At 36.9% G+C, this 23410-nt stretch overlaps 2 protein-coding genes across 4 annotated transcripts; both read right to left on the bottom strand.

Moving 5' to 3' along the window:
- Positions 1–2433: 2433 nt before the first annotated feature.
- LOC126582676 (putative glutamine amidotransferase GAT1_2.1) lies at positions 2434–4781 on the bottom strand. The gene is made up of 4 exons (XM_050246850.1): positions 4546–4781; positions 3555–4315; positions 3217–3429; positions 2434–2914 (listed from the first exon to the last, which is right to left on the bottom strand). Exons 1-4 carry the CDS (start codon positions 4631–4633, stop codon positions 2663–2665), a joined length of 1314 nt encoding a protein of 437 aa, XP_050102807.1. The 5' UTR covers positions 4634–4781; the 3' UTR covers positions 2434–2662.
- A 7023-nt stretch (positions 4782–11804) lies between these two features.
- Positions 11805–22774, bottom strand: LOC126582673 (protein TONSOKU-like). Of its 3 annotated transcripts, none has more exons than XM_050246841.1 (20): positions 22450–22773; positions 21150–21944; positions 20164–20340; positions 19810–19901; positions 18644–18742; positions 18009–18487; positions 17876–17919; positions 17532–17786; positions 17266–17407; positions 16528–16644; positions 15830–15930; positions 15574–15697; positions 15284–15396; positions 14027–14138; positions 13765–13869; positions 13607–13670; positions 13392–13512; positions 13098–13271; positions 12591–12708; positions 11805–12498 (listed from the first exon to the last, which is right to left on the bottom strand). In XM_050246841.1, the coding sequence occupies exons 1-20, from the start codon at positions 22720–22722 to the stop codon at positions 12020–12022; spliced, it is 3984 nt and encodes a 1327-aa protein (XP_050102798.1). In that variant the 5' UTR covers positions 22723–22773; the 3' UTR covers positions 11805–12019. The 3 variants fall into 3 exon arrangements, with proteins under 3 accessions (XP_050102798.1, XP_050102797.1, XP_050102799.1); XM_050246840.1 differs by having other exon boundaries at positions 13607–13697; XM_050246842.1 differs by lacking the exons at positions 11805–12498; positions 12591–12708 and having other exon boundaries at positions 13106–13271; positions 13397–13512; positions 13607–13697; positions 22450–22774.
- Between the last annotated feature and the right edge of the window lie 636 nt (positions 22775–23410).

Here is a 23410-nt window from a genome sequence, read left to right on the forward strand (position 1 = left end):
AGACAAAGAAGGTCGGGCAAGGTTTAACCTTGTCGGGCAAGCCTGGTCGTCTTGCAGGTTCTTGTCTTTGTGGCTTATCAAGGGCCTGAGAGCTTTTAGGGAGAAGTAAGGAGAGGAGTTTACAAAGAGAAATCGATACTACAGCAAGGTTGAACAGGGTAGCAGAGCTATTACAAGGGTTTGAGTGAAGGCTTGTCCCGAGAGGGATGAAGGCTTGGGCTGACTACAGCTTCGTTTTGAAGGCAAATCTGGCTTTGAGCAGAGTTTGTGCTTGCATTTGTTTGTTTGTTTGAGTGTCTGCATTTGTTTGTTTGTTTGAGTGTCCTTAATCCTGACTTCTCTTTCTTCTTTTATAGACAACTCAGCTTGGCCTCTTGTAGCAGCAGCCTTGCCCGAATGCAACTTGAAAGGCAGTGACTCATCAGCTTTTTTACTTATTCTGCCATTATAAAGTACTTTATGGGCTGTATAGCTGGTTAGTCTATACCACTTGGCCTTTGCGTAGGTGAGCAAGTGGTCTTCATGAGCTGCACCAAGTCAGAAAAGCCATTTTCTGCTTTCTTGGCTTTGGCTGGGCTTAGGCTGTTTCTTCCTTTAGGCATCCTTTTGGGCCAGCCCTTTTCCTGAGCCCAAAGTTCAAGTTTTGATCCAAACACTAGGGTTTTGTTTTCACATTACCTCCTTCAAAATTGTGGTCCGCTCCTCTTGAGTTTTAAAATTGTAAATTTTGGGCTTTGATGCTACATTTGATACAAAAGACAAACCCTTGGGCCTTCTTTCGGCAAACAAACAACAAACTTTTAGGTTTATAAAAAATTAAGTTGTCACTTAGTATTACGGTCTAGTGGTATTCCTCTTCAATTGTAAGTGAGAGGTTTTAGGTTCGATTCTCGCCAAAGGCGAGTTTGAACCACATTATTGCTAGCACATTGTTAGGCTAAGCTCACCCCATCTCCTTAATGTAGATAATATCGTTTGTTCAAAAAAAAAAAAAAAAAAAAGTTTTTGTAAGATCCCACATCGCCCGGGGAAGAGGAGGTGATGTGCCTTATATGTACATGTCCACCTCCCTATAGTAAGAAGCTTTTTGGGTGGAAACTCAAGAACAAATCCTTGAGGGCGTGGCCCAAAGCAGACAATATCTTACTATGCGGATTGGGATGTGACAATTTGGTATCATAGCCACTTTCCGGCCGGAAGTGTGCCGACGAGGGCATCGGGCCCCTAAAGGGGGTGGATTGTAAGATCCCACATCATCCGGGGGAGAGGAGGTGATGTGTCTTATATGTACATATCCACCTCCCTATAATAAGACGCGTTTTGGGTGGAAACCCAAGAACAAATCCATGAGGGCGTGATCCAAAGCGGACAATATCTTACTATACGAATTGGGATGTGACAGTTTCTCCAGTATAGATCACCAAATACCAATACCTAAGAAGCACTAGTTCGACAAATTGGTGCCGAACTCCAGTCACAAGCGATTTGAAGCAGCTTCAATATGGCTAAATAATGGAGTGGAGCTGTTTAGAACAGCTCGATTCGCCAGATTTAGTTGACGCATGACTGAGTTAGCAGTGGCGACCTCACTCGCGATGAAGAAGGCCCTTGACTAAGGGGCAATTTGGGATTCCTGTGATTTAAGAATAATCAGTTGAAGGTTAAAACAGTTGAGCTTTTGATAAATTATATTTTTAAAGAGTATAAAATCAATGTAAAAATGTTTGGTAAATTTTAAAATAAGTGATATAATCATATATAATGACAAAAATAGGTATGATATGAGGTGGTGGCAACAATAACTATGGTTGCGATATTGGTTGCATTGATAGTGGTGGTTGTGGTAAAGGCGTTGGCAGTGGCGGTGACAATGTTGGTGGTGCTGATGTTGGTAGTGGTATAAGGTTGGTGATTGCAGTTGTAGGTGGTAGACATGAAGGACGTGATGGTGGCGGTGGGGGTATGAAAGCAGCAATGGTGGGTATCAATAGTGGGGTGTGGTGGTTGGGGTGCAGAAGTGACAATAGAGGTTGTGGTTGCAGTTGTAGCGTTTATGGCTGTGGCGGCGGGAACAATGGTGGTGGGAATGCTGGAGGTGGATGTTGTTGTTATTGTGGCAGTGGTTGCGGTTATGGCTAAAGCAGTGGTGACAATTGTGGTAAAAGTGATGGTGCCAATGATGGTGGTGTAAGGTTAGTGGTAGGTAGTAGCGACCAATTTTAAAAACTAATGAATTGAAAATATTCACTAAAGCTCAACTTCGTTGATTATAAAAACAACTTTTAAAAGCAACTTACAATTACTTTTAATTAATGTATGGAGACCATTGTTTTAAAAATAAATTAGAAAATTATAATCTTTTTATGTTAGGGCAAACTAGTCTTTTTCACATCAAAATTTAGACAGAGGTGCCCAATATACTGGGGTTTGCACTTGTATGCACAGAAGTTACATATTTTTATTTCACTTTCAATTGAGAAAACATTTCTCAAAGGATTGATATTGACATATTTTCATGTGTAAACAACAGGAAACAAGAGAAACAAATAAAAAGGAGACTGCTTCCAAAAAATAAAAAGGAGACTAAGACATGAACCCATCCCCCAAAGATTCATGTGACATGTGAGTCCTTTACAAACAAGACATGATTTGATTAATTCAACTAATAACCAATATCATTGACAATCCCATTCAGCTTTCTTTCCACCACTTCTGAACAGATTTTGCCCATCATATGGTAGAAGGCCAGCAGATCAGACAACTGCTCCACTGACATTTTCCCCATCACATCCCTTGCCAGTCTTTCTCTCTCCTCATTCAACTTCAATCTCTGTTTGTAGGAGCCTGCATTTCTCACTGTTGCTCCCATTTGCTTCAGTCTATTCTCCTGCTGTATGCTCAGTGCTGTGTTGGACTGCAGATGAGACAAAAAAAAAAAAAAACACATATTTGCATCAATATAAAGTTACCCAAATGAAAATACCAGACACGAGTCCGTCCGATCTAGATCACCTAGTGATTAAAGAATGGTGGTTACCCACCTTTAAATTTGATATTTGATATCAAGAGTAGAAATTAAAACATTAAAAAGCATATCTACTTAATCTCCACCATTGGTATTTAAAAAATTCAAGGATAAGTAACAAAGTATTCCTTGAGCAACAGGTTAAAAAATTGATACAAAAAAATGTAACTCACACACTTGATAATCTATACCTCAAGGAATTCTGCTCCAGCTTCAAGTTCAGATTCTTTGATTTGATGCATACCACTTCCTAGGCCTCCTGTGTATATGTTTCTTGCAATTGAGAAACTTCTAACAATTTTCTTTCTCCTTTTCTCCATTTCCCCATCCAGCTTCAAAGATTGTGGCACTGGAGCTGACCTATTGAGCTTGTTCTTGTAAGCAATTGCTGCCTTCACAAATTCCTACAAAATCCCATAAAAATTTCTTTAATTCCCTATTAACGCACAATTAATGATCAATATATCCCATATGTCATATTCTATACAAAAATTGAAAAAAAATTGAAAAAATTTAGTAGCAAAGAGACCTGATAAGCAGATGGGCAACCAGGATAATCAAACTCATCAGAATCTGGTCTCCTCATTCTCTCTGGATGAAATTGTAATCCCATGATAAATTTACCTTCCTCAGGATTATAAGCATCTGGATCATAAAACCCTTCAATCAAACCATCTGGTGCAAATGCCATTGGCACAAATCTCTGTGCTAATTTCTTAACGCCTTGATGGTGATAGCTATTAACCCTAATCTCCATCTTCTGTTCTCCTGATTCCAAAGACTCCTTAAACCAATGGTGCAAAGGAGTCTCCTCCACCACCTTCACCACATGCCTATGCCCATCATAGTCTTCATAATTTATATGTTGCACATAAACACCATTGTTTCGATCATCAACTTCCAAGTGCTTTTTCGAGAGCTCTCTCTCGATGTCTTGGTAAAGGGTTCCTCCACATGCGACATTCAAGACCTGTGAACCTCTGCATATTCCCAAGTAGGGTATGTTCCGTTCCAGGCAGAGCTTCGCCAGCCTCAATTCGATCGAGTCTTTTTCTTTGTCGATGGCTGTGTCGCTTGCATGGAGCCTCCTGATTTCCTCCAACTCTTCAGATGAAAGGCCTGAGACTTCGACCTCAGTTTCGTAGAGAGACGGGTCGATGTCTTCTCCTTCGCAGAGGAGGACTCCATGGATGGGCTCGAAGCTGTCCAATAACATGTGCACCCCATTTACTCGGGGCACGATTACTGGTACTGCTCCATAACCTACTATAAGATCAAGATGGTATTCACCTAAAACCACATGCGCACAAAAGATTAATTAGTAAACTATGCATTACGATTACACCAAAACATTGAAGTAAGTGGTGTATTGTCCTGGTGAATAGATTTTTGTATCCAACGGTTCAAACCTTTTCGCTTCCCTAATCCAGATTAGAATAGAAATATCGTTTGTAATAAAAAGTTAAAATTATCAAGAAAAAAAAATGGATTTGTCGTTGTTATGGGGACTGAGAACATACCCACAAAATCTACGAACTTGTTCTTGCGAAGGGTACGTCGAGAGACGATGAGGACGCGAGGGAGGATGACAGAGAGATCAGAATCCATGGCGGTGGGTGCGCGGTCAAAGTTATTGTTGTTTGGGTGACTTGATTAATTTAATTATTTTCAGGGTTGGAGGAGAAGAAGACGAATAAGTAGAAAGAAGTAGAGAGCTTGATTTACTAAAATTAGGGGAGGATAGGATAAGAAAGCCAGAAAAGAGCGCTATTTAAAGAAGATTGAAAGAAGGAGTGCGTAGTCTTGTCGCCGCATACAGCTCCCCGGTTCCAAGGTCGGTTTGTTGAACACGTTTAATGACACAAAATTAATCAATTATATAAAAATTATTATTTCTCATTGCTATATTTATACACATTCGATTTACCTACTACGTAATTGTATTTTGATATACCTACCATCATAATTAACAATTCATAACCAAAACATGTTTCATAAAAACCCAAAAAAGGTAAATACATAATTACATTATCCCTTAAATTTGATAATTATAGAAGATCAAAAATAATTTATTATATAATAGATAATTATTATTGGCACTCCAAAAATATAATTGTGTACTTCAACCTTTCTATATTTTAAAAGGAAAAATACTCTTTGTGAGGAATGCACAATTAAATTTTTAGAATGCAAATAGTAGTTCCCATATAATATTGCAATTCTTATCAAATAATTATACGGAGAGAACATGGTTTTAGCGACCCTTATCAAATTATTATATCGTGCTTTTATCATAATCTTAATAAATAATTTTCTTTCAAGTGGTTTAAGACTTTATCCGTACAAACTTTCCTCTAGTGTAGAATCTTGTTTATATTCGATAAAAGATTAAAGAAAAAGAGAAGCATATCCGAAATTTGATTAAATATAGGATGATTATGTTAAATAAGATGTGAAGCATATCCGGGAATAAGTCAATCATTCCCCAACGCTATTCTCCTCCAAACAATATTGTATTCACTCATTCAATTGTAAAGAGTGTCTTTTAAATAGTTAAATACCATATTTAAGTAGTAAATTAGAAAACAAAATCATCTCCAAAAAAAAAAAAAATTATACAATCTATCTTCTTACCGTTGTCATGTTTTAGTTGATTCTATCTTGACCATGACCCCCTTCAATTTCAATGAATGGCATCAATTTCCACACAAACTCTAGCATATTCTCTCCAGGGGGAGGAGGGAGGTAGTGCTTTGGGGCCACGACCCCCTCTGTGACAGTCCGTCCCTGATTTTAAGAATTTTTAAAGTTTTAATAAAGGATTTTACACAAATGCCCTTTGAAGCACGCACATTATTCGAGGTTAATCGTTGTGTCGCGCCATCTAAGATTTGTTTTCTTGACATATCCTCGTAGTACTCGTCGCTACGGAAGCGTGGACACAGACGGTTCGTTATTTGGAGTTATAACGAAAAAGATTTTAAAGTTTGAAGTTTGGGCATTTTATTAATTTTATTATTAAAATTTGGAGGGCCCAGATTTAATGAAGATTAAATGGATGGCTGGGATGAGAGAAGAAGATTTGTGTGTGTGTGTGTGTGCGTAAGAAGAAGAAGAAGAAGAAGAATGAGGATTGGGCAGAAACTGCCCAACCAGAAGAAGAGAGAGCCGGAGCTCCGGGAGAGAAAGGAGGGAGTCCAGCGAATCAGGAGAAGAGAGAGGAAGAATCTGACCAACCAGAGGAAGGAAAGGAGGAAAGGAGAGAGAGGGCGAGAAGCGGAGGAGAGAAGAGAGAAACGGGTTGGGAGAACCCGTGACACTCGCGACCCGCCGGTGTTCTTCACCCATTTCCGTTGAAATTTCATCATTTTTCCGGTGAGTTACATCAATCCATCACTTGGAAAACCCTCTATGATCTTCCCTTTTCCTATTACACCCCAAAAATCAAGGAGTTTGGCCTTGAAATTTGATTAAAACCGTGAGGGGTGTGCGGTAGGTTAGTGTGAAATTTCTTCAAAACTTGAAACGTTTTCTTTCAATTGCTAACACCCATAGCATCCCCTTAGGACCTGGAACAAAGCCCAAGAAGTAGTAGAGGCGTTGGAACAAGTTTGGAGGTCGAATTGAAGCTCACCCAATTCTAGGGTCCGCACGGATTTTGGTGAAATTGAAGTGTTTCCAGGCCAAATTGGCCTTGGCCTCAGGTATAAAGTTTACTCTACTCATTGAGATCTTCAATTCTGTAATTTTTGAGATTTTTTTGAAATAATTGAATTTTTCCGGCGAGCCGGGGCGGCCCGTGCGGCGGCGCGTGGCCAATGGGCCACCAGTGTCATTCTTAGCATGTGTTTAAGGTTCTAGGTTCAGTTTTAATATTTGATGGACTTAAATTGAGTAATTGAACCTAAGTTCGTTTCGATTCGTGGTTAGGTGAAAATGTGAATTGACGATCCAACCGTCGGATCGTCACCAAACTTTGATACGTTGTAATACGTAATATTTGAGGATTATAGGAACTTACGGATCGGGAATCCGATTTACGGATCTTTCGGAATTAGAGTTGTAAGTTCATAAAATAGAATGTTAACCGTCACTTGGTTTTGACAATTGACGGAGATCCGACCGTTGGATGGTAATGAAATTTTAGGATGATGTCCTAGAGGTATATTGTGGACCTCTGAAAGTTATGGATTTGAAATCTGGGTTGCAGATCTTCCTGATCGAACTACGTAGTGACGTGTCTTATATAAGTTATATATTCTATCGATATGAATTCTGAGGTTGGATTTGATTATTGTTCTAGGCGCTGATCGTCATGACGCCTTGATGTGTAGTGCTAAGGAGTTGTTGGGCGAACTCCAGGTGAGTGGGCAGTTTTTGTTTTTCGTATTACCTATATACTATTAATTGTCCCAGAAATTGAATTTATATGAAAGTATGTTTTCAATTGCCATGATGCATATTATAAATTATATGAATTGATATTGATGCATATATATATGTGAATTGGTGTTGTGGACGCACAGGTGAGTATCAGGTGAGTTTATATGGTTTATATGAATGAATGATGATGTGAATTATGTTGAGAGCTCGTAACCTGCACCCCTGGTGTTAGTGCTTATGTTATTCACCCTGCATCACACGCTCACCTTGGATCCAAGTAGATGCTAGTCGTACAGACCACTAGAGGTGGTTCCGACATGCCAGTCGTACAGACCATTAGAGGGGTTCCGATTGGTAGGTGACCTTAGATTATGTGCACAGATGATTAATGAGAGAAGCACTAGAGCGTATTATTTCACCATCTTAGTCGTACAGACTACTATAGGTAGTTCCGACTTATGTGCAGTGTAATGCCGTACAGGTCACAGTTGGTGACTCCGGCTGGATGGGATATTGAGCTATAGAATCAGCCGTACAGGACCACTGTAGGGTCTCCGGTTGATTTATTATTTCACCTGATTTATATTGATGTATTCATATTATATTTTGGCATATGGCTTGGCATGACATATTCTTTCTTAAAAGCGTTGAAGGATTATAAATTGAGCTTTTGATGATATATATATATATGTTTATATACTATTATGTTATTTTCTGGGAAAATATTCAGGTTTTATGGTGAGGGGTTAGAAATGTTTTAAATGAAATGTTTTCGAAAAACTTGGTTGTACTGACCCACTCAATTTTGTTTTGCGCCCCTCCAGGTTCTAGTTGGCAGAGCTTTGGTGGCTGCGAGGAATCCAGCGGTGTTCTGACAAAAGTCACAAAAGTAGGACTCACCCTCGGGTGTTTCATCATAGTAATTGTATTTTTTTAAAAGCTTCCGAACTGTGTAAATGGTTACATCACACTCACGTGACGGCCAGCACGCCCTCCTTCGGGACGGGGTGTGTCACCCTCTCACTCATCTTTTGGTTGTAGAATTATTGTATTAATCATCTTAAATAGAGAATAATTATCTTTAATTCTTAAGTGCCCTCCTTTCTTTGTTGGTAACTCACTCTCATGTTTAAATCTTGTTAAGTGACATATATTTTGTTAATTACGAATGAGTATGACATTGTTAATACACATAAACATAACAAACCTAAAAGAGAGAACCAAATAAGGTATTTTTTAACAAATATTGTCAGAATTTGTAACATGAGCTTGTTAAACCAAAAAAAAGGAGCTTAAATTTTTAAGGTGCCCTTAAAAAGCTCGATTCTTAAGTAGTAGTCCCTAACAATTTCTCCTTGAAACTCAGAGGAGGGGTAACATTCAAACTTGGAATTTCCTCTACAAAATCATCCTCAAATCGGAACTCTGACCTAAAACGCTTAGCCACAGATCCAGGAATTACATCACTAGGATTCCTGCTTTCCGACGGCCGAATTCGGAAAGCAGAAAAGAAAACTATGTTGCGGATACATTAGCAGGAATCAATCCTTCTTTAGAGTATGGCTGTCATATTTTTTAGGCTGGTGTTGGTGGTTTAGTTCAGTAAGATTTATGGGGGGTTGATAGACCCAGATTTGTTTAGTTGTTTTTGTGTTTTGTGGATGTAGGCCTTCCCTTGTAACCAAAAAAAAAAAAGAAAAGAACAGAAAAGAAAGAAAAACGGCCATGTTTAAATAACAAATAAACTGTAAAATGTCATCATGTATCAAATTAGAAAATTAGTTTAACAATAAGTTCAATAATAAGTATAAAATCGAACTAATTTAGTAATTTAATTACAATTATTTTATCCTTTTTCATGTATATCTGATGGCTGCCATCACTTGAAGGGTTTCCAAGAAAATATTCGAATGCAATGAACGGATATTTCATAAGAAGTACAATTTAATCGTCAGTATATTTAATTAAGTAGGCAAACTCAATTCGAATACTTCCATATTACCGTTACACAGGTACATTGTACAGTAGAGTGAGTGGAAAATCGAGCAACAAACTTAAAAACAGTTTTCGTTTGGAGTTTGGATGAATGCAAGGCATGCTTTAACTTTATGTAAGAGTAATTAGCTTAGTGCTCAAAAAACAAAATTCATGCCTGGTTATACACATACACACATACATATACATATATATATATATACATATACATATATATATATATATATATATATATGTTGTGAGATATGTTGCATGCTCAAAACACAAAATTCATGCATGGTGATACACACACATACATATACATATATATATATATATATATATATATATATATATATATATATATATATATATATGTGTGTGTGTGTTTTGTGAGATATGTTGCATGCGTTGAATTTTAGGTTTTTACTCGCTTCTGCCAGATCGTTGATATGTGGGAAACGTTGGGACTTGAAGACATGGAAATACATGCAAGTCGTGGAAGTGTGAAGAGTAAGAGGCAGTGTTGATGAATTAATGCAGATGGGAATGATGGACATTTGGCTTTCAAGTTTTGCATGGATATACTAACGTTAAGTCGACAGGTTTCAACTAAGACGGGTCAAAGCTGATCAGAAGCTGACTGGGGAATACTTTAACTACTACTTTGGAACTGGAGAATTCGACAACTGGATTAGCATGCATGGAGACATATTCATATATCTGATGTGGAGGTAACACCCAGGGATCTACTTATTTGGTGGTGAACTTATCCACTTTGCTAGACTATTCTATTTCTGGTAATATGGAGATCATGGGTTTTGTGTATATTAAAATACGTATCTTTAATTAATATTAAACGAAGACACACATTATGTGTGTGTGTATATATAAATTTTAAAAGAAAACAAACTATAATTATGAAAAAACAGAGAAATTGGAGAGAAATGTGAGAGAAAATAAACCATTAGCGTTGATTCTTTCCTCATAATCATATCCACTATTTTGTATACAGGTTCTTGTCTAAATATGGGGGGTTTCAAGTTGGCATAACTTTGACTTGCGGTAGCAACTGGCTTGTTGTGTGAAGTGGCGGATTTAAGATTCTAATATCGGATGGTCCCAATTAAGATACGTTAGGCGCTAATTAGGACGGCGAGTTGGGACCTAGGGCCTATGCGTCTAAACGGGGTCTAGAATGATTAGATAGATTTAAGTAAATTTATTGCATCATATAAATAAGTGTCTTTTTACACTTAAAAACTAAAAAAATGAAAATGGGGAGTTGGTTTCTTGGGAAATGGAGCAAGAAAGTCTTTCTTCTTTGTTGGAATCAAAGTTCAAAGAACAACAAAGGCATGGTAGTCTTCTTTGTATTCACATTTATCTATATTAGATCTTTCTTTTTGATGCAAAGCTTCTGTTGCATAGCCATGATAATCTTCTCTCTTCCACCACTTGGTCCTCAAAAATCCTAACAGGGGCTTCTTTCGACTTTCAAATGGTCCCAGGACCACCTAGATCCATGAATAGATCCACCCCTAATTGTGGGACTCAACTTAATTACTCACCTCTTTAAAAAAAAAAAAAAAAAAAAAAAAAAAGCTGCCAAACTTGATTGATGGCGTGCTTAGTTGTATATGGCAACTTAAATAAAGCACATTGTCTTTACATGTCCTCAACTGAAAGGTCGGTCAAACTCTACATACTAAAACATGTTCTACATGACTGCCTTCAGATACAAACATATATATGATAACATTATGTCTCACATATTCAACTGCAAAAATTAAAATTTGTTATTTGAGTAAAAGGGTACAAAACGCAGAGCATGTCTGTAATCTAAGCAAGTACAATCCATTTGAGAGTTGGTTTGAGATTGTGGTGCTTTAAAAAAAAATTATTAAAAATTTCAGAACATCAAATGCGTTTGGTAAGACAAAAACAAAGTGGTTTTTTTTTAACTGTTGTTAATGACGGTAGAAAAGTAGAAACAAGGTTTACCATGCTTCTAAGAAAAGTTTTTTTTTTCTTTTCAAAAGCATGCCAATTTAATGAAATTTTTAAATAGAAAATATACTCCACATATTTTACAAAATTACAATTATTATCTTTACATTATTCTCTTTGATAATTATTATATCATATTACCATATCCTTTTAGTCCTTTAACATATTCACAACAATTTATATAAAAGTTTACCAAATAGTTAAAAAACTTTTAACAAAAAAAAATTTACCAAACACTCAACAAATTTATTTTACAACTATTTATTCTCACAACACAACATAAACAATTTTTTTTAAAAGCAGAACAATACCAAACTAGCTCTAACAGAAATTAAGAGTATTCCTCGAGAGCAGAGCCAAAGGCCCAAAACAAAATATCATTGACAGCAATATAAAAAGAAAACATCGAAACTGTATCAAACTTTTGTTCATTGCAAATAGAAATGGAGCGGAGCAACATGCCCCTGGCGTCAGGTTATGGTCTGCATGATTACGCAGTCATGTATCTATACATTTTCCAGTTTTAATGTGCGATAAATTTGGAAGTATGAAGTTACACCGTGATCTTAAAGGTGAAGTTGGTACTGGTACTCAATGAGGATGTTGTTGCAGCAAGAAGCAAGAAAACTAATCCTTTCTGCAGCAGGGTTTCACACAACACTTGATTCCCTTCACAAATAAATGGATGGTCTGGTCCTTGATATGCCTCCGTGCTGAACCGACTCTCGAGCTTGACCATGAAGAATACAATGTCTCTGCATTCTCTCTGGAGAAGCCGTTACTGCTAAGGTCCAGTAGCTGCAAATTTTTTGCCATACTAACGGCGGTAGAAAGCTCTTGAATAAACTGGCTCCTAGGAGACGAGGAAGTACTTTGCCACGGGCTTGTGCAGCTGTCATCAAATTCATGTGCAGCAGTTTCAACTTTTTCTTGATCATCTTCACTATCAGCAACTTCAAGCATATCTAAATCAGTGTTCGCTTGGCAGGAACCTGGTTGAGCAGGATTAGCTTCCTTTGGTGCAGATGAGGTCGGAGTAGATTCAGAGTACTGTTTTTCCACATTGGCGTTGTCAGCAAGGTTTAGCTCTTCAAGACAACCATTATCTGCTTGAAACATCAAACAACAAATTATTAGTTCACTTCTAGGGACTAATATTTGGGAGTTAGGACAGAGGGGTGAGCTTAGTGGTGTGAACCCGATAGTGCTTGGATTATTCGAAGAATTCCCGCAGTCCCAAGCTTGCACTTTTGAAGGGACAACACTTTCAGAGAACATTGAGAATCCAAAAGCATTGATGATAACGCATTGCTACCCTGTGTTCATAGTTATGAAATGGAATTAATTAGAAAAGCATGGACTACCCTTTTTGTCTTGGTAAGATCCAAGATTAGCAAAGAGACTAATGACAACATTCTTCAGGCTTATCAGGGCTATATCTGCATGTAATTCTATATAAAAATGATCTAGATCAGCTTTTGACTGAGACAACTCAAATACAACCGTCTTTTAGAACTTTTATGGTAGCGAAGCTGACAAGCAAGTTCATATTTGAAACTTATAATACAATTTCCAGTTTTCAGACATAGTATTACTTGCTGCTTCTGCCACCAATAAAAAGCGGATTCTAGTTGCAACAGAGAGCAGAAACAAGGCAAACATAACAAGTTTGACATTTAGCAAACCCCGAATCAAAAGAACAAACCTCCTCCATGATAGGATTTCCCGAAAGGTTCAGCTCAACAATGCCACAGATCATAGAAGAATCAGTGCTTAGTTTGTGAACATAATTTGACGTCACTTCACATTTTGAAAAGTCAAGTTTCACAAACTCTGAAGTTTGGCTGAACAATGACTCAGTTAATAGTAATGCCCCATCCTTCAAAAGAAAAATAAAATAAACAAAATTGGAAGAAAGCCAGAAAGGAGTCGGAGAATATGCCTAATGATGTAAATCAAACAAAAGTGAGAAGTTAATGCAAAATGACAATGCACTCACAATACCAATTCCAGTCTCCCGAAGACTTAATCCTGACAAGGACAAGGTTTTAGCAAGCTTGCAAAGGCTATCAACTACAGACTGTTTTAGCTTCAGTCCATTCAGACTTAATTTTGAAAATCTGCATAAGAAAGAAATTTGTATATTCGCACCAATTAGTGGATAGAGTTACCTATGCATACTGAAAGAAAGATTGATTTTGTTTAGATCTAAACCTTTTCAAAGTGCCAAGCTTGGAAAGTAAATTAATGATGGTATTTTCGCGAATTGAGTTATATCCTGTGGAGGGAGAGGAATTGAGACAACCTATTAAGTGATCAGAAAAATAGTCCAGCCACTAATGTGTATTGCAATTACCATATGTCAAGCATACCTATACAAAGTTGCTCAAGCACAGAATCTGCATTCAATGCATCGGCAACCTTTTCAATTGTTGTACACGTGACAGAACAGCGCTCTATGCTCAAGCTGCAAAGAGCTACAAAGCAAAGTCCCATATAAGCAGGGATGATTTAGTGTTACTTTGAACAAAATCCATTAAAAGAACTAGATTTACCAAGAAGCATATACGCTACTACACATCAACAAGGAACAGAAGAAGTTTAAATGCTTGAGCTTCACGGAAAGCACTTTACCCTTGCAATTTTCTAAGATAATGGAGAGGCAAGATGCACATCTATCAGTAAGAGGATTTTCAGAGATATTGAGCACTTCCAATCGAGCAAATAGCGAAGGGCATTCACAAATCTGAAGATTGAAACACAGAAAATGGTTGGGGACTGATAGTGAGTACAAAAAGGCCTTACCATTGTCCTGCTAACAGAAAATTAAATTATATAGTTCCTACTGAAATAGTCATTGCATATAATAAAACTACAAAAATCCATGATCCAATAGTCATTGCATATAATGAAGTTTCAGTCTTTAACTGGTTAGGGGAAATTATTCATTTGCCATTTTTTTCTGAACTTAAGCCATTAGACTATGCAATAACAACTCACATTATAAAAGCCTGCATTAGGAGCTTAGGAGGTGAAAATTACAAGGATGCAAACTCCAGATCTCTTGCTTTGATACCATTATTCTAAAAACTTACTGGGACAGAGTTAGATACTGGGGAGCATTTTAGGCATCAGTTTTGAATGAGTTCAGGGATTATTCTCATTCTTCTACGATGATGGATGTGCTAGCAGCTGTAGAATGAGTTTGGGTTAAAACTTAGATTTTTGTAAATTAGCCCATTTTGAGAGGTCGGATCTGGTACATTAGGTTTGATCTTAGATGGTGGATTTCTTATCCACAATATAGCCATCTGGCAACAAACAAAATGATAGATGAAGTTTCAGTCTTTAACTGGTTACAAGGAAATTATTGGTTTGCCATTTTTTCCGAACTTAAGCCGTTAGACTATGCAATAGCAACTCAAATTGTAATAGCCTGCATTAGGAGCTTAGGAGGTGATAATTACTAGGATGTAAACTCCAGATCTCCTGCTTTGATACCATTATTCTAAAAACTTACTGGGATAGAGTTAGTACTGGGCAGCTTTTTGGGCATGATTTTTTAATGAGTTCAGGGATTATTCTCGTTCTTCTAAGATGATGGATGTGTTAGCAGCTGTAGAATGAGTTTAGGTTAAAGTTTTGATTTTTGTAAATTAGTCCTATTTGAGAGGTCTGATCTAGTACATTAGATTTGATCTCAGATGGTGGATTTCTTATCCACAATATAGACATCTGGCAACAAACAAAAGACGGGAGAGAGTCAAAGTTCACTCTTGCTTGCACTTTTTCTTGCATAAACTCAATACTTGGGAAAAACATATAGGTGAATCAATCAAAGAAGTCAGCCTAAGCTTTAACATAAAAATTGTTGCAACGCTGGTTAAATACCTGAGCCAAAGAAGTTATACTAAATCGGTTGAAGTGGAGATCCAACATCAACCCAGCATACTTTTGGCATGATGATGTGATTACTTGCTGCAGCTTCTTCATTGTATCAATTCCTGGAAAACAATGAGCCAATAAACAGTTAATACAGCCCACAATTCCTGGGATAATTTTTTAGGCCTGAGTCTAGGTGAAGAATGTCTACAGAAAGGCTACTCCATAATTCCTAGTCCAGAAGCAACATTTTCGAATCTAAATAACCGTAGCCTAGAAATCAGATGCTATAGTGTTACCTAACGCATTGTGAGAAAGGTCTAGCATTCCAAATGTTTTATCTATATGCAGGGCATCCAACAATGGGGCTAATGAAAAGTCTTGCAGTCCACAATCAGACACACTAACATCATCATCTGAGACCTGACAGATGAAAAAAATACCACAATCAGCAAATAGAGTAAAGGTCCAAACAAAAATATGAGTTTATCATCTCACAATAGATTGTAGAATACAGAACAAGGATGTCCTCACTCAATTTTGCTCCAGCCTTACCTCCTGCTCATAGAGTTTCTTAAGCAGCTTCATATTGGGTGTCGCAGATGACTTATAGCAGCAATCAGTGTATAGTTTTATCAACCTCTTTTGAACCCATCCTGTGTTGGTAACAGGTGAAGTTGGATTGCATATTAACATTATTAACATACAAGAAAGAAGTTGGAAAATAATATATTTCCTTTTAGAATCTTATGTTATTCCTAGCAGAAACTATAAACAAATTTACAAAAAATCTAAAATCATATGTACATATCCTTGTAAACAGAAAACCATAAACATCCAAGTTGGAATTTGGAATCATGACATCATGGACTCTGAAAAGTATTATCTGGTTTGCACAATCCACAAGAAAGTAATAACCCCACAGAACCACAAGAAAATCCCAGAAAAATAAAAACAAATCAGATGCATTGTGAAAATAACTCCAAAGGACTAGTTTGTTGATTGCAATTACAAAATAGTACATTTTTTAATAGGATTACAATTATAACATAACCATGTTGTATCCAATTGAATAGTGCCTTCAATCAGTTAAATCTTAAATGACGTCATGTATTTTGAATGAGAGTCGCATTTCCAACAAAACAGAATAGAACACAGTGCATGTCTAAAATAAAAGAAGAGTTCAAATAGACATGTCATTTAAATGAAGATCAGAACATATGAAGTGAGCTTCGAACTGTTGGAGCACATACCATCAATAAAAGCTTCAACCAAGGCTTTCCCCATATGCTGCTTAAGCATTTCAAATGCTTCCAAGGATTCTATAACTCTCTCGCCCCATTTTATATTCTTTATTTTTGGAAGCAGCCCTGAAAATGCACAATCTAAGTATTAGTACGATCACAAGACGTTTTGAAGAAAACAGATCATTTAACATGAGAGAGAGAGAGAGAGCGAGAGAGAGAGAGAGAGAGAGAGAGCAATAAAACACAATGGTGCCAAACTCTTAAGGATAAAACCTAGAAAAATTTAAGCATTCAATTTAGACACATGAAATGAACTAAAGAGCACATAAAAAGTTCCAAAAGCAGGCAAGCTTAACCATGTCTAAGCCACTTGGCCAGAATTTGTAGTGCACCACTGAGACAAAGTAGCCTACTCTTTTAATTGTGAAATCACCAACTTAGTATGATTATTTCAGCAACAACACCTCTGTATGTGCCACAATACAGATAACAATACAGCAAAGTTATTTCAAACACCCTAGTGTTTATATCATGCACAACTACCTAGTTTTCATCTTGGAGAATAGTGAAATGTTTAAAAAAAAAAACATTCAAATTCTTTCCTTCCTTAAAAATGAATACAAATAAAATAAAAATCTCTGCATGAAATAACATATCCGCTGCAATTCAGTGAATCATCTTGCCAACATTTTAGTGATATAAATACTAGCAACTAGAAACATGCTAAACTCGACTGATGCCTACCCTCTGATCTTCTTTCTATAGGAAGCCGTAAGTAGTATAAGCATGCCAGTTCAGTCTTGATAGACTCAATGCTTAACTTATCAGAAAATGAGTCATAATCCAAATGTATTAGGTCTCTGTCAATCTTGAATGTAATGCATTGCTGCAATTAACAAAGAAGACCACAATTTAGTAAATAATACAACTAAAAAACAGTGGCAACAAGGTATCAGAGACATAGAACCAAATAGAACCATCTGCATACAAGTGAGTTGAGTAGCACTCACATTGTGTTCATTGTCAGACGTAAGAAACATAAGATGGGCAGCATCATTGTCATACACTACATTTTTAGAGACACTGGTGTCACCTTTAGAGCCATTAGCAACAATAGGACTTCCATCAGATCTTAAAGCTTTAAAACCTTTGCCTTTTTGAGTGATCAAATTAAGATTCCTGGATTTGCATGAACTAGAGCTTTGTTCAATATCAACAGGATCGCAAAACCTCATGGCACCATTTGTGGTATAGGCTGAGACATCCTACAAAACCCAAAGAAGAAAGCACTTAAAATACATCTACAACACTAGGGCGACAATAATCTCCATGATTAATCTGATACTAGCCCTACCTGAAATATACGAGCAGGACTGGCTGTGTTACTTTTACTCTTCACTGCAACCAGATAAGAAATATAATTGAATGTTATGGCTTTTCACTGTGGTTATAATTGAAGATCAAATTAGTCATTGATTAAAACTTACATTCATCAGATGTAGCAACAAATTCTAATGGTTGTTTCTTAGACCAGCTTTTTGAGCAGGGTACCTCATCTTGCATTTCATCTTCATCATCAGAAAGGACTAAACGAACACGTTTACGCCCAATGACTGTCCGTTCATTGGTGTCTGTCTTCGACAAATTTTTTGATGAAACATTTGTCTGGATGGTGTTATTTTGTTTTCCTGAAGGAGTGGATTTCACCTTGAGTGAATCTTTGGTGGAACATTTGAGAGAAATTAAAGGTTCATCATCGTTTAACTCTTCCATACTGGCTAAAGACTGTGATCTGCTGGAACTAGATTTTCTAATCTCTGAAGAACAGCATGCATTATACACACCATCTGATAGATGACCACTCCCTTCTGTATCAGATTCAGAGCAGCGATCCTCTGCCACATTCTCTGTTTCAAGATCTTTATGTTCTGATTTCTTCAATTCTTTAATACGAAACTGCAATCTCCTACAAAGAACCATCTGCCCTTAAAAACAACTTATAGAAAACTCCATCCAAAAAATGATGCAACAAAAAATTCTAATACATAAACCACTCGGTAATTATTTTCCATATGAAGAACTCCACTGCACCCTATTTGGGTAAGGGGATCGCAAGAATTACCTGGCTTCTTCCACATTGTCAAATCTTATCATGTGACTATAGTGCATATTTTCTAGTGCCATTAGCTGCACCGAAGGAAGGTTAGCCTCAACAGCAAGCCTGCAGGACAGTACTATGAATTCAACACAACCCTTGAAAGCAAGTAAATTTCATTTTAGGTCAGAAAAGAACTAAGTTTCTTTTGGAGGTCATAAAAGAAAGTTATACAGTTATAGCCAAATTTACAAATGAATGGTACTCTAACTTAAGAGCTAGAGTAAGTACCAACAGCTCATATATGGAAAACAAACTCAACACAACCCAAATACTGAGGTTGGCTACATGACTCTTTCACAAACACCTTGGGGGTACTCAAGAGTCAGAATGAACTCTCTTTCATACAAGTCTCTAATATAAATCACCTATAAGAAATAAATTTCAATTCATTTTTGGTTTGGACGTTTTTTTTTTCTCTCGGTAGTGAACTCCCTGAGAACCATTAGGACACGCGGTATTACTTAGGACTGCTAAAATTTTCAAATGAATAAAATAATATCTAAAAATCATATCAAGATATCACGCACCATGTGAATTGCGATGACAATGTTAAAATTAAAAGCAGCAGTTTATAAAAGTGAACAAGGGAAACTTGAATTGAAATAAAATGTGCATTGTGATCAAGTACCATCTTTAAGGTTCTTAATGAGAATTACTTAATGCGAAAACAAGCTGGTTCTGGTTTGGAAAACTACTAATCATGTACATTATAATACTAGGAAAACTGGTGCATTGCTTTCTATTTAAACACCTATGTACTCTCTCACTGAGCTATGAAAAGATAATATTCCTTTTATTTTCTGGAATTTATTTTTGATAGGTTGAATATAAGCATACTATCCACACCCTACGACAACACCTACAACTTCTTTGTCATGTAAAAATGCATTTTGAAAATATTTTTTTTTATAGCAAGTTGTCAATGAAAATTAATAGACTGCAAAAATAAATGAACAGAACATTAAAAGCAATGTGACCCAATTGCTCACAGGTGTTTATGATATCAAAAGTTTGTATTTCACAATTTCCCATGCATGCAACCAGGTGGGTTTTGTGCTGAGCATGGTGATTAGAAAGCTTCTTTGTTATCTTCCAATTTCAAAAAGAAATGTCCACTGGAGAAACCATACCTGTAGCCCTCTTCAAATGCATCTAGTGCTCCTTCCAAATTATCAACACTGTCTAAAACATCACCTATATTAACTTTGGCTAACGCCTGCCCCTGAACATTACCAGTTTTAAGTAAGCATCTAGTAACAGTGGATGTACAGTACAAACATCAACTTGATCAAAATACATGAATGAAATCCCGATGTTGCCTAGCAGGACCATCATGATCTCTACTTACATGACATAGCCTACACCAAGCTGGCCAAAGTCTACTAAGAATTAATTTAAGCACGTTTCAAATCCAAATTACTTCTTTTCCAAGGACACAACTACTCATCATAATGTATAATGTTATAAAACATACACCAACTTACCTCCAAATTGCCAATTGACCTGTATTTCTCCAAACTCTTCGTGCACCATTTAAGGGCTTTCTTGAACTCTCGTAGGTTCTGGTATGATTCTCCAATAACCAAAAGTGAATCACTGATCTTTTCTTGGTCATAAAGCTCACTTGCTAAAACTTTCTTCTTTTTTGCAAATTCAAGGAGCTGAAAAATAAAATTTCACAATAATGAAAAGCATTGCTCTCGTTCACAGAGGAAGAATAATCTTTACTTCCTGGCTATGAATTTTCAGTTAACTTACCCATTATTGCATTCAACTTTCAAGAATAAGGGATGTTAGTGAGATGATTAAAAATGCATTTTTTGCTTTTGGTAACAGAAGACAATTGCTGTATTAAAAACAATGATGTTCATGAAATAACCCTTCTACATAATCATCCTAGAGACCTCCCTAACAGCATATAATACCAACAAGATTTGTCACCATCAAAATCTTTCCAACCAAAGAATAAAGCAGCTTGTGAATGAGTTTTTACAGTTTGACAAATAAAACTAATTGTGCAAACTACATGGCCAAAAAAAGCCCAACCAAAAAAGAAAATTTATCCAACGAATTGGACAAAAGTGAGTGACTGTTCATCAGAACTAACACCGGTAGATTCATTTGGTTGTGGGTCGATTTCATTGAAGCTGAATAATCAAAGAATTTATCCTACAGAGCAGAGTTGGAAACAAATTTGGTGAAACACAACCTTGAAGACCATATCCCAACCCAATTGGTCTACTGACAGAGAATTTAGGAATGCAGAAGAAAATATATACATATATATATGATTGATGGAGCATAACTATCTCACAATGCAACATGCAGCCTCATATGCCGCACTAAAATATACAAGGAATTCTTTTCTACCAACAAAGATATATTTAAGATAGAAACAAGAGACTAAATGGACAACATACAGTTCAAAAGAGTAGAGAGTGAGAGAAAACATATTGAGTCAAGTATGTACCTTTGGCCAGGCCAAGATCATCCTTGATTTCTCAATCAGACAATCAAGAGAAGCAATCTGCTGCAGCAGACACTTCCTCTCACGTGGTGTGCCTCTTGCACTGGCCATGTCTCTCATTAGCTTTTTGAGATTCTGCTCTTCTTTTTTCAGCCCATCCATTACTTTCCTGGCTTCTTCTACAGTCTCAATATTTTGATCAATTTGCCTGAGTAAAGCATCCTCATCTTCCATTGATTTTGCCAGTTCAAGTGCTTTTTGGTAGCAATGGATAGCTTCCTCATACTTCTGAATTAGGTAATGCAATTCACCAAGATTGATGTACCCCTTTGCCTCCCCTTGACAATGCTCAATTCTTTTACATATCATAATGTCCTTCTCAATGTGTTCTCGAGCATTATCCCACATCCTCAGCTTTATGTAAACGTTTCCAAGGTTGTGATGGAGCCTGCTACGCCCAGCATCGTCTTCCATTACCTCCTCTTCGTCACAAATCTCTAATCCTTTAGTTAAGACTTTCCGAGCCTCTTCCCAATTGTCAAGATCAAATTCAAGCATTCCTATATTGTTATGGGCATCAATATATTCCTCAACGAAAGAATTATTAGTAGGTGGGTTCTCCTTGATCATCTGTGCAAGCTTCATAGCAGACTTGAAATACTTTTTGGCATTCCGAATCGAGCAGTGTTCATCAATAGACCTTAAAAACATTTCATGGTAGGTACGACCTAGTTGGGTATTGGCCCTTTGCTGCTCAACAAGATTATTTTCATCCTCAGCGAGCTGTAAATGTTTTTTCTGCAACAAAAAGAGGTGAAGTCTCAAATTTTTTCTTCTCCGAAAGTACAAATCATACAACTATTCCATCATAAACAAAATAAGAGGCGCTAAAGAATTTAATTCCCTTGTTAAGACTACACAGAGGACAGAACCATATGAAAATCCCAAACAACAAACCGAAAAACATGAACTCAGCAATTATAGGTACTAACCAGATCAATGGGTCATCATCCCTTTCACCTTCATGCATTTTCTCACTAACCAAACAGATACATTTTCTCACTAACAAAACCTCTCCACTCAGCTCAACATTTTTTAATCAAATTAAGAAGTGGGATACTGATTCACCCGAATCACTTGTTTTACTTTTCGTTTTGCCCAAAAGCGACCAATCAGAAAACTTTCCCATTGCCAATACATTCTTAATACCAAAATAAACATAAATTCCCAGGGAAAAAAAAAAAGAAAAAAGACTCCAATCGAATTGAAATTCACACGAATCGAACCCAAATCGAGAAAATACCTGATAAATAAGAGCCTCTTTGAAGCACTCGAGGCGAAGATAAAGCTCGCCGAGGGACTGACAGGTGGGTAGGCAATGCTTTTGGGGCAAGTACTTGACGGAGACATCGTAGTCGATTCGGAGCCACTGGAGGGCCGACACGTACTCCCCTCTCTTCTTCAACATGTCGCCGATTGCGTTTGCCCACCGGGCCTCCTCCTCGTGGTTCCCCACCGCCTTCGCATTCCGGTATGACTTCTTCGCCGCCGTCAGCTGCGCGTCCTCCCGAGGCATTTCGTTTCTCTAATTCGTCGGAGGGATTCAGAGAGATCGGAATGTGTGTGTGTGTATGAGTGTATATATATAAATATATTTGTGAGATTCCGACGTTTCGGCTTTTGGAATTGGAAATTTCAGATGGAGGGCTCGACTCCCGCCAAAACAAAATCTATGTGGGCCGGGCCAGATTTTTTATTGTTTTGGTACATTGGATCGGAATGGCTACGGCCCAAAAAAGAAACTGCAAAAATGAACAAATGGACCATTGGGAGGCGAAAATTCTCGACGTGAACGGTAATATACTAATATTGCAATCGAATATCAATGGTATTAACGCCATATATATTATTGTGAATATAATGATAGTACTGACATGACATTAACATTCGGTTGCAATATTTTGTTCCCATTGGAATATCTTCAAATAAAATGTTAATTTAAAACGTCAAATGATATTTGAGGGCTATTTGGTAATTTACATTTTGTAATTTTTTTGATCCACCCGATACGTTAAATAAATAATAATGTCATTCTATATATATTTTGTTATCTCTTTGTGGTGCTCAATTATTGAGACAGCCAATCAAATACTTAGAACACACAAAAACACTTATTATACATTGCATCATATATATTACAAAATCATTAAATGAATTTGACAGCATAAGGCTTTGCCTTCAATTAACTCAACGTCACGTAAGAA

The sequence above is a fragment of the Malus sylvestris genome, chromosome 9, assembly GCF_916048215.2.
Source record: "Malus sylvestris chromosome 9, drMalSylv7.2, whole genome shotgun sequence".
NCBI lineage: Eukaryota > Viridiplantae > Streptophyta > Magnoliopsida > Rosales > Rosaceae > Malus > Malus sylvestris.